Raw genomic sequence first — 12625 nt, 5'->3', positions numbered from 1 at the left:
GATATGGGATCTTTCTTTCTATATATTCGCAGCACATTACACTTATCTACATTGAGATTCAGTTGCCATTCCCTGCACCACGCGTCAATTCGCTGCAGATCCTCTTGCATTTCAGTACAATTTTCCATTTTACAACCTCTCGATATACTACAGCATCATCCGCAAGAAGCCTCAGTGAACTTCCGATGTTATTCACAAGGTCATTTATGTATATCGTGAATAGCAACGGTCCTACGACACTCCTCTGTGACACACCTGAAATAACTCTTACTTCGGAAGACTTCTCTCCATTGAGAATGACATGCTGCGTTCTGTTATCTAGGAACTCTTCAGTCCAATCACACAGAACACAATTGGTCTGATAGTCCATATGCTCTTACTTTGTTCATTAAACGACTGTGGGGAACTGTATCGAACGCCTTGCGGAAGTCAAGAAACACGGCATCTACCTGGGAACCCGTGTCTATGGCCCTCTGAGTCTCGTGGACGAACAGCGCGAGCTGGGTTTCACACGATCGTCTTTTTCGAAACTCATGCTGATTCCTACAGAGTAGATTTCTAGTCTCCAGAAAAGTCATTATACTCGAACATAATACGTGTTCCAAAATTCTACAACTGATCGACGTTAGAGATATAGGTCTATAGTTCTGCACATCTGTTTGACGTCCCTTCTTCAAAACGGGGATGACCTGCGCCCTTTTCCAATCCTTTGGAACGCTACGCTCTTCTAGAGACCTACGGTACACCGCTGCAAGAAGGGGGCAAGTTTCTTCGCGTAATCTGTGTAAAATGAAACTGGTATCCCATCATGTCCAGCGGCCTTTCCTCTTTTGAGCGATTTTAACTGTTTTTCTATCCCTCTGTCATCTATTCTGTCCCTTCTCCTCGTCAGTGTTTTCCACATATTCCTTTCCTCTCCGGTTCTGTGCAGAAAGTCATTCCTTACCTTATCAGTCCATCTAATCTTCAACACTCGTCTGTAGCACCATATCTCAAATGCTTCGATTCTCTCTGTTTCGGTTTCCCCCACAGCCCCACAGTCCATGTCTCACTACTATACAATGCTGTGCTCCAAACGTATATTCTCAGAAATTTCTTCCTCAAGGCCTATGTTACATACTAGTAGAATTCTCTTGGTCAGGAAAGCCCTTTTTTCCAATGCTACTCTGATGCTCTCCTTGCTCCATCCATCATTGGTTATTTTGCTGCCTAGGTAGCAGAATCCCTTAACTTCTTATACTTCGTAAATAGTTAAGTTTCTCGCTGTTCACTTTTCTATTACTTCTCATTACTTTCGTCTTTCTTCGATTATTCCCAATCTGTAATCTGTACTCATTAGACTGTTCGTTCCATTCTGCAGATCATGTAATTCTTCTTCATTTTCACTCAGGATAGCAATGTTATAAGCGAATCGTATCATTGATATTCTTTCACCTTGAATTTTATTGTCACTGCTGAAACTTTCTTTTATTTCCATCATTGCTTCTTCATTGTACAGGTAGAACAGTAGGGGAGAAAGACTACGTTCCTGTCTTACCCCCTTTTTAATACGAGCACTTCGTTCTTAGTCGTCCAGTAATATTACTCCCTCTTGACTCTTGTACGTATTGTATATTACCCGTCTCTCCCTATAGCTTACCCCTATTTTTCCCAGAATTTTGAACATCTTGCACCATTTTACATTGTCGAACGCTTTTTCCTGATCGACATATCCTATGAACGAGTCGTGATTTGTCTTTAGTCTTGCTTCCATTATCAACCGCAATATTAGAATTGCCTCTCTGGTGCCTTTACCTTTGCTGCAGCCAAACTGATCGTCGTCTAACACAACCTCAGTTTCCTTTTCCATTCTTCGGTATATTATTCTAGTCAGTAACTTGGATGTATGAGCTGTTAAGCTAATTGTACGATACACTTGTCGGCTCCTGCAGCTATCGGGTTTCTGTGGACGATATTTTTCCGAAAGTCAAATGGTATGTCGCCAGACTCATACGTTCAATGCAGCAACGTGAATAGTCGTTTTGTTGCCACTTCCCCCAGTGATTTGAAATTCTGATGGAATGTTATCTATCCCTTAAGCCTTATTTGACCTTAAGTCCTCCAAACCTCTTTTAAATTCTGATGCTAATACTGGCTCCCCTATCTCCCCTAAATTGATCAGTTGCTGGCACAAAATGCTGTCCGCCAAACACTGACTGGTGAACTGCGGAGTATAGATGTAGATGAGGAGTTATGTGTATGTTGGAGATGTAGATTTTTCAAGAATTCCTAGAAAATGCCGAAATTTTCATTTCCAACAGGACCGAGCTCAACCTCAGCGACACCTGCATTTAAGGTCAATTCCTATCATTGAAATGCGTCAGTGATGGATTGATTGCAAGGAGAGTACGGATCTCGCACTGCACCATGGGCCTCCGAGGTCAACTGATCTCATTTGTTTTTCTTTTGTAGGGGCTTGTGAAAGACTCCGCCTATGTGCCTCATTTACCAGTAAGTTTGGGTGAACCATGGCGGAGCAGCTGCACTAAATGCAGTAATTCAGGACATGCCTATAAAAGTATGGAACTTATTTGACTATTCTGTGGAGTTTTGTATTACTCCCGATGGAGGGCACATTAGATATTTTTGAAGGCTAAATGAAAACTTTAATCCTAAACGTAAGTGTAAAAAGTCCCTCAATAATGTATGTGCATGTATGTAAAAGATGTACTTTTCTAAACTCTGATGGTTCATTTGGAAATAAAAACTTTGCATTCGTATTTGAAAGTTAAAATTTACTCCAAGTTTCTGTGATGAGCTATTTAGGTGACAGTCCTACGACATTGGTTGAAATTTTTTGAGACACCCTGCATGAGTTTACAAATTTGATATAAGGCACTTCACTATGGTATTACATTAAATTTTCGACACCCAGAGCTTTGCTAATATCAAAGCCGTAAGTCAGTTGCAACCCTGAGGTAAAAGCTTCATGCTTGTTTAATATACGTAGTGTAAGGTATTCGAAATTCTCAGAAAAATAGGTATATGATATATGGAAAGGCGGGACTTATGCGATAGATACAAGAAGCAGAAGGCTACGCTAAGAATAGAAAATAAGGGAGGAGTATGAGACTGAAGAAAGGTGTAAGGGAGAGTCTTTCTCTTCTACTGTCCAATCTGTACATCGAAGGAGCAATCAAGGATATGAAAGAAAGGTTACCAAGTGGGGTTAAAACTCAGGACGAAAGGATATGAATGATAAGATTCGTTGACGTCATTACTATCGTCTATAAAAAAAGGACTCGTTTAATGGAATGAGCAGCCTGCTAAGCACACCATATAGATTAGCAGCAAACCAAATATAGACGAAGACATTGGTGAGATCAGCAACTAACTTAAAAAAAAAAAGGGGACCATGTTGTCGTTCTACAGAAATACTGCACGACTGAAGCAAAATAACGCTTGAGGGTCGAAGTAAAGATGACGTAATTAGTAGACGAACTCAGCTAAGGAAGAACTACTCGCCAAAAGAAGTCTGCTGGAATGAAACTAACCGCTCAACTACGCTACTGGCCATTAAAATCGCTACACCAAGAAGAACTGCAGATGATAAACGGGTATTGATTGGACAAATATATTCTACAAGAACTGACATGTGATTACATTATCACGCAATTTGGGTGCATAGATCCTGAGAAACCGGTACCCAGAACAACCATCTCTGGCCGTAATAACGGTCTTGATACGCCTGGGCATTGAGTCAAACAGAGCTTGGATGACGGGTACAGGTACAGCTGCCCATGCAGCTTCAACACGATACCATAGTGCTGCAAGAGTAGTGACTGGCGTATTCTGACGAGCCAGTTGCTCGGATACCATTGACCAGAAGTTTCCAATTGGTGAGAGATCTGGAGAATGTACTGGCCAGAGCAGCAGTCGAACATTTTCTGTATCCAGAAAGGCCCGTACTGGACCTGCAACATGCGGTCGTGCATTATCCTGCTGAAATGTAGGGTTTCGCAGGGATCGAATGAAGGGTAGAGCCACGGGTCGTAACACATCTGAAATGTAACGTACACTGTTCAAAGTGCCGTCACAGCGAACAAGAGGTGACCGAGACGTGTAACAAGAGGTGACCGAGACGTGTAACCAATGGCACCCCATACCGTCACGCCGGGTGATACGCCAGTATGGCGATGACGAATACACGCTTCCAGTGTGCGTTCACCGCGATGTCGCCAAACACGGATGCGACCATCATGATGCTGTAAACAGAATGTGGATTCATCCGAAAAAATGACGTTTTGCCATTCGTGCACCCAGGTTCGTCGTTGAGTACACCATCGCAGCGTCAAGGGTAACCGCAGCCATGGCCTCCGAGCTCATAGTCCATGCTGCTGCAAACGTCGTCGAACTGTTCGTGCAGATGGTTGTTGTCTTGCAAACGTACCCATCTGTTGACTCCGGGATCGAGACGTGGCTGCACGGTCCGTTACAGTCATGCTGATAAGATGCCTGTCATCTCGACTGCTGGTGATACGAGGCCGTTTGGATCCAGCACGGCGTTCCGTATTATCCTCCTGAACCCACCGATTCCATATTCTGCTAACAGTCATTGGATCTCGACCATCGATAGCAGCAATGTCGCGATACGATAAACCGCAATCGCGATAGGCTACAATCCGACCTTTATCAAAGTCGGAAATGTGATGGTACGCATTTCTCCTCGTTACACGAGGCATCACAACAACGTTTCACCAGGCAACGCCGGTCAACTGCTGTTTGTGTATGAGAAATCGGTTGTAAACTTTCCTCATGTCAACACGTTGTAGGTGTCGCCACCGGCGCCAACCTTGTGTGAATGCTATGAAAAGCTAATCATTTGCATATCACAGCATCTTCTTCCCGTCGAATACATTTCCCGTCTGTAGAACGTCATCTTCGTGGTGTAGCAGTTTTAATGGCCAATAGTGTACAAAGGCGGACGTTGTATGCGTTGAATTGTGGACTGTGCGGTAACTGTAGCTGAAGAGAATGCAAGCGTTTAATGAGGCGATACAGAGGAATGTAGATTCGTATCCGAAAATGGGAAGCTCAGCTACGGAAGCGGGCTCGAAGGCACAATTAGGCAACTGGTTATTTTAGTACAAACCATCTCCAAAGTCACTATAAGATTTTTGTTTTAACGCTACTGATCAGCAACGTTCGCTCTTTTCTTGTTTGCTGAACTGGAGACTGACTAAGTCTCCTAAGAGTTCACGTGCAGAAGTGGCTCAGCACTAGCGTTGCAGGGCAGAAGAGGTAGGACTTACCCCGTTGATGAGTTCTCCGACGAGGCCGTTCCAGGTGCCCTTCCTCTTGTCGTACGTTCCGTATTCGCCGTCTGGCGCCAGCTTGAATTCAAACGTGAAGTTGAGCAGCTCGGCGATGTTGGCGATGAGGTCCATGGAGTAGCCCTCGTAACGGTCGTTGCCGACTCGTGGAGGTGTAGTGGGCGCCTTCATACGCAAGTATGGTGCATCCTGCCAAGTAAACGACGGAACACGATTCAGGCTGAGACTGCAGGAACTGCCTCGCACCTGCTGTCAGTGAAATCTCCTTAGGGCACCCATAGGTAAACTCATTAGTGGGTGGACCAGCAGTGCAACGACTGAAATTTGTTTTGAGATTCAAATTTTTTAAACTTATACTACATAAGCAGGTACATTGTTATTAACTTAATTAGTGTACTCCCAAGCTGGCCTTTGAAAAACGCCCCCTGTCTGATCGAGGGATGTTCAGTGAAGTCGACCCCTTCAAATTCTCCCATTAACACTCGTATACTTGTTTCGTTTATCTCCTTTCGTTCATCTTCTCTGTATGTCTGAACCATCTCAAAATACTTTTCTCAGTATTCGATAGTAGAGTCACTTTCACTCGACAGTGTCTCCTAAAATTAACTTAATAAACTTCACTTGCAATTTTTAGTCTCAGTTAAAGTATATGTACGTTGAATAAAATTTAATACCATACTAAATAACGACGTTGGTCATTGATTAAATTAAGTAGTAAGGTATCCATAGAATTAAGTCATTCCAATTATTAAAGAACAGCAATGTGATCAATGGCCCGGTAACTCCTTTGGAAGTTTAGGTAGGTCAAGTTTGTACATTATTTTCAATTTTAGGCACGATTCCAGGGTCTCATCAATAAGTTTACTCTTCATCAGGTCCATGCGTGAAAAAGATTGGTGGAATAAATACGAAGGCCCAAATAAGGAGAGGACAGGGAATGCTAGTTTTCTGAACTCATTACATGAGATAGAAATACTACTGCAAGTGTTAAAAATCGACGTAATTATCTTCCTTCAATAGGTCTTTCAAAACCGACCACTAGTTCTGAGAACAAAGTTCACATTTATTTTTTTGGTTCAAATGGCTCTAAGCTCTATGGGACTTAACATATAAGGTTATCAGTCCCCTAGACTTAGAACTACGTAAACCTAACTAACCTAAGGACATCACACACATCCATGCCCGAGGCAGGATTCGAACCTGCGACCGTAGTAGCAGCGCTGTTCCGGACTGAAGCGCCTACAACGCTCGGCCACAGCAGCCGGCATTTATTTTGTCTCCAATAATTCTACATCAGCACAAAGACTTTCAAATTTCGAGCTTTTCTCTTTCTTTAAACAAATGCAAGAACTACATTTCAAAGTTTCCAGCAACTGTATTAAAGAGAGGAAGACGCAATTCTGTTACAGCAGCGTTAAGCGATTTTTAACAAATTCTAGCGTTCCTTTGCTGTTTATGAATTCCTAAAACATAGTGAGAAAAGCATCCCTTGCATTAAAAGAGTTATTTTGGAACATTATTTTTGACTATGCCCAACAGGGTTGGAAAGTGAATCAAAGTACTTCTTTCAACATTTTGAGCAAAAGAGACAATTTGTGTCCGGATGAAATCTTCTAACAACGAACAAATTGTTTGCTTTCGCCTGGAGTTTACGATTAAGCTGGTTTAGATTAGACGTTTACTATGAAGTAAAATTTTTGTATTCACTGATCGTTCGTTAGTTCTGGAGAGCGAATGCCATTTTCAATGAGAAATGCTTTAACTTGTGTTAATAAGGAAGTGAAATATTTCAAAACGTTTCTCTTAACAACCAACGTACCTTCTTATGCAGCAGAAGACCTACCTATCTACCATTTCAACTAAAAATTCTTTAAATTGGCGATGATTAAGATCTTTAGTTATAACTGAATCGACAATTTGAATCAAAAATTCTATAACTTTGCCAATTTCTTTTGGAAATGTCCGTACCAAAAGCACTTCTTGAGACTGATGCAATAGTATGTACGTATTCAGTGATTAATTTAAAAAAACCGGGACGAACCCATTTCTAAAACCACTCATACTTCTCGCGTCGTCTTTTGAAATTGAGACAATTTTATTGAATGAAATATGACGTTCTTCAGTGCATTAAATTACAGTATTTACTATATGTCCTCCCCGTGTTTGACCTTTGAGTGGCAGTAATTCTAAAAGTTCTTTTTAGGAGTTACCAATGAAATAAATCGTACAAAAAGTGAATCTTGCACTTTATCATTTATGTCACAAGTCTCGTCAATCGCTATGCATAAAGCTGAAAGCAATTTAAGATCTTCGACTTGCTCGTTGTTTATATTCGAAGACATTTTGACTGTTCTGCCCTTCACTGTTTTAGGAAATAATTGTAACACTTTAATCAGTTTTAAAAACCAGAAGCAGCTTTTCGGACGTATTTACAAAACAACCTTTTATGTATTCGCCATCTCTATATGTTTTTTTCTCTCTTCACCAACTACAAAACATGCAATATTTGCATTGTTGGAAGATTGCATCCAATATTTCCACACAGAACTTCATTTTTCTTCACTTCTGAAGTTCAGCTCTTTCGTCAACGACAGGATATACAGTTCTAAATGTCAGATGTTCAGTTGTAAAGTGTCTTTTCAAATTTGATTTCTTATTATGAGTTTTGCCCACAGTAAGACGGGTCAGAAGGCCATTAACTTTAAATACTCGATTTTCGTCTTCCGTTTTCCTTTGCTTCTACCTCATTCCCATGTCAAACAGGGCATAAAAATTTCATTTTAAATAACATAGCCAGCAACACAAAATAATAACAAATCTTAAATTTATTACAAAAATAGCTGTATGGTTTGGAGATGATTGGATCACTAAGCACTGCAGCATGAGACTGCTGCCTGACTGAAGATCTCAACTCGAGCTTGAACCGCGCGCCTCCCCCCGCACATCAAGCTGATTGAATCTTTGTGGCCCCTATATGCCGAGAGCGGCTGTGAGTGAAAAGTGTCGCGCTTGTGGCATAACCTTAGAGGGCAGACAAAGAGCTTCCCATGGAAGCAGGCGGGGTGAAAATTTTATTTGCAATTCTAGTCTTTCGCGCATGTTCCACGAATTTGCCGTCGCGCTCTACGTGCGCCCTAGCGTGGTATTTGTAGAAGAGTCACTATCAGGATCCAAAGAGCACCCTGTGGCTCGGAAGTCGCAGTTTATAGACCACTGCCCTGGGGGGACTGATAAATATATTTATTTAAACGTATGCTTGTTAAGCCATATCTGCCTCTCTTAATTCCAACTAAGAAGTTATAACGACTTTACAATCAGAGCGAATATCTTGTTTCGACTTGGCTCAATGATATATGGTTGACTGTCATCTGGTGATCATTTCTTCGATTGCCCTTTAGAGTCAGCGGTGCAGCATCAGTAGGCGCTTAATGCTGCTCATGCGTATGAGTCTGCATATGACATCGTCACTGAATGCTTCAATGTAGACACCTGCGAAGTTCTTGTTTCACGACTACACTAATCACTGACTTCCGAGTTATCTATATTACAGCAACAACAGCTGTTTCAAATAGTAGCCTCGACAGCGTACAGGATATGTAAGAAAGCATTTGATAAATCGATAAAATTGTGTTCAAAGAGCAAACACGCTAGGTTGTATTTCTTTACAATTACGCTGACTCCACTGACAGTTTCTTTTAAAGGGTCGAATCACAATCAGGACAAGAAAAAAAGAAGAGAATACCGTAATTGACCGTCAAGGTTTCACCACAGACAGCAACTGTGCTGTCTATGTAGAAAGGGTGTATTATTTTCTGAGGTGGGCACGAAAATCAAGGACTCCACAAAGTTACTTATAATCCGTCTTGATTGTAAAATGATGTGATGCAGCATGTGAAAGTTGCTGAGTTTGGACGGGTTACTCCTGTAACTGAAATATCAGATCTGAAGATCGTTCTAGAGGAACCGAAACCGGTCATATGAATAAATATTTGCAATCAAGACGGATTATAAGTAACATTGTAAAATCACTGATTGCGGCTATCCTATCAGACATTCATTGTCAGTTTTTGCAAAGACTCCACAGAGCACTACATTTGTCTCATCATATCTAAGCCTTGTTTGCACTTCCTTCGTGAGAAGAGCACAGTTTCTTGACGAAGTTTGCAGTAGAATACCACGAGGATTGCACGTCCTAGTTTTGGACACTTTGTAGCAGATGTCGCAGCACATCGAAGTCTCATATCACGGTTGTACTGGAGGACCAGAGAAGCACCAAGTATCCGTCGTAGACCAGTAAAAAGCCGGCCAACAGCAATCATTACATAAGAAGAGCGGTGCCTGGGGCTAACTGCATGACGAAATGGAACGCCATATACAGGATGATTTTTTCCACCGTATACAAACTCTAGGGATTGATCGATGAGAGGATACGGAACAAAAAAGGTCTAATGAACATATGACCAGAAAAGCATGGTTTCCAGGCTAAAGACCATTTATTCAATCGTACTTCGTTACTGAGAATGCGGTCTAATACGCGCTGTTCTATGGTGCTACAGTTACAGCATGTATCGTTTCCTCCTAGACGGTGGCTCTGTTCCTAATCCGTCATGCCCTAGCGCCCTCTCCTGCCATAGTACCTGGTAATGCTGTGTCGGATCACTTCTCTTTCTGACTCACACACAACGGTTCCGTGTTCGAATCGAGAGCTTGCCGACATGGTGTTTACTTAAGGAAAGGCAAATGGCAACGGGCGGCGGACAAGAAGGTTGTCTCAAGAGAGCTTTGCCAACCGACAACAACCACAGCATTAAACTTTTGCAACAGTGTTTCGCTGTTTGCCTGAGACAGGGTCGTTTCAGGAAGCAGGAAATCATGAAGGATGTACCCGAAATGTTCGGACACTAGACTTGGAGGAAAATGTAATTAACACTATGGAAGGCGACCGCCGTGTCAGCACCAGGCAGTTATCCCGACAGTACACGGTAAAGCAGGCAGCCGTGTGGAACATTCCCCATGACAATTGTTACTACCCTTATCACTTACAGCGCGTGCAGGGCTTAACAGCGACAGACTTTCGACATCGGGAGCAGTTTTGTCACTGGTTTATTCACCAGGCTACCACGATTCCGGGATTTGTGTCATCCATCCTATTCACAGATGAGGCCATCTTTTCGCGGAATGATATCTTCAACTTTCATAAGTCATTTGTGGGACAGTACGCAGAACCCCCATGGTATGGTGACAGCGAATCATCAGCACCATTGCTCGTATCCCCGACTTAAATCCCATTGAGCGTGTGTGAGGCGCATTGGGTGGAAGGAGTGGGAGGGGGGGGGGGCTTTCTGCAGCATGTCCACAAGCACCAACAACCGTCCAACAGGTGTCAACACGCTGGTGCAGGAATGGAACGCCCTACCGCAGGAACACCTCACCGATCTCGTGGCTAGCATGAGAGTACGTTGCAGAGCATGAATTGCTGTCTGTTTTGACCTCACAGCCTATTAAGAACTGAATTCCGTCCGGGGACCGTCATAAATCGCGGTGGCTTCAGTGTAATTATTGCATTTGAAGAAAAGTGTCGTTTCTGTTCGTCTCATTGCGCGTTTCTTTTAGTTACCTTCTATACCGCTCTGTTGGAGTTATTTTTACGTATGGTCCAAGTTTCATAGAGCTACGTTTCTTGGCAGTGATACATCTTGCGAAAGTTGTTTTATTCCTTAACTTTTGCACACCAGTGAATAAAAGTGGGCGACTACAGAAGAAACTGTCTTAGTGACTCAATAGTTATGGGCAAGACTACAAATTGCAAGCTTCCAAGTTTGCGTGCCGCTTTGCATTAGAAACTCTTGCTATAGCTAAACTCGTCTCCTTCTGGTCTGAAATTTCTTGTATCTGAAAATTCCCCTTCCATTTCATTCCACGTTAAACTGTAGTAATCACCACAGTGACCTGATATTCATGTCGAAATGATACCAATTCTTACTATACCATCTACATCGACATCTACGTGATTACTCTGCTATTCGCAATAAAGTGCCTGGCAGAGGGATCAATGAACCACCTTCAAGCTCTCTCTCTACCGTTCCACTCTCAAACGACACGCGGGAAAAACAAGCACTTAATTTTTTCTGTGCGAGCCCTTATTTCTCTTATTTTATTGTGAAGATCGTTTCTCCCTGTGTAGGTGGGTGCCAACAGAATGTTTTCGCAATCGGAGGAGAAAACTGGTGATTGAAATTTCATGAGAAGATCCCATTGCAACGAGAAACGCCTTTTTGTTATGATTGCCACTCCAGTTCACGTATCATGTCTGTGACACTATCTCCCCTACTTCGTGATAATGCAAACTTAGCTGCCCTTCTTTGTACTTTTTCAGTGTCATCCGTCAGTCCCACCTGATGCGGATCCCACACCGCACAGGAATACTTCAGAATAGGGTGGACAAGCGTGGTGTGAGCAGTCTCTTTAGTACACCTGTGGCACCCTTGAAGTGTTCTGCCAGTGAATCGCACTCTGGTTTGCGCTACCCACAATATTATCTACATGTTCGTTCCAATTTAGGTTATTTGTAATTGTAATCCCTAAGTATTTAGTTGAATTTACAGGCTTAAGATTTGTGTGACTTATCGCGTAATGGAAATTTAGCTGATTTCTTTTAGTACTCATGTGAATATCTTCACACTTCTCCTTATTCAGGGTCAATTGGCACTTTTCTCACCACACAGATACCTTATCTGCAATTCGTTTTGGTCATCTAATGACTTAACAAGACGGTAAATGACAGAGTAATCTGCAAACAATCTAAGAAGGCTACTCAGATTGTCTCCTATGTCGTTAATATAGATCAGGAACAACAACATAGTACCTAGTGCTGTAAAGCACCATGTTGTGCAACCCTGTCTTTGGGAAGATGACTGATTTACTTAGGGCATTTGTGAAGAAGTTATGCCCGCAGCTTCGGACCTGTCAGCACATATTAGTGTAGTGCCAGACTGTCATTAGGAGAGCGCGGTGCCACTAACCAGGCGGGATGAGACGATGAGGTGTCGGCCTTCTATGATGCTCTGCGTCTGTCGCTGCGCCTGCGTCTCGGTGCGGCTGGAGAGGAAGCCCTCTTGCGGAGTCCAGGTGGCGACGCGCTGGAAGCCGCTGGACGAAGACTCGAGCACGTCCAGCGAGAAGCGCACGCGCGAGCCGCTCGCGTCGAACAGGATGTCTCCGGACAGGCCCTCGTGCCGCATCTGGGACCACACAGCCCCACACACACGGCGCTGCACTACTGGCACAACACATTCTGTGCGCTGGTGACGCAG

General features: G+C 42.9%; 1 protein-coding gene across 1 annotated transcript in view; it reads right to left on the bottom strand.

The window, feature by feature from the left end:
* LOC124594289 (glutamate receptor ionotropic, kainate 2-like) overlaps positions 1-12625 on the bottom strand; it is a 152433-nt gene that overhangs the window by 90804 nt on the left and 49004 nt on the right. Inside the window, exons 7-8 of the mRNA XM_047132652.1 lie at positions 12335-12553; positions 5292-5501 (exon numbers count right to left, since the gene is read on the bottom strand). Coding sequence (XP_046988608.1) covers positions 5292-5501; positions 12335-12553 — 429 coding nt within the window. The remainder of the gene's footprint in view (positions 1-5291; positions 5502-12334; positions 12554-12625) is intronic.

Source organism: Schistocerca americana, chromosome 2, assembly GCF_021461395.2.
Source record: "Schistocerca americana isolate TAMUIC-IGC-003095 chromosome 2, iqSchAmer2.1, whole genome shotgun sequence".
Taxonomy (NCBI): Eukaryota; Metazoa; Arthropoda; class Insecta; order Orthoptera; family Acrididae; genus Schistocerca; species Schistocerca americana.
Note: the sequence above shows the minus strand (reverse complement) of the source record. Positions and strands in the feature narration are given on the sequence as shown.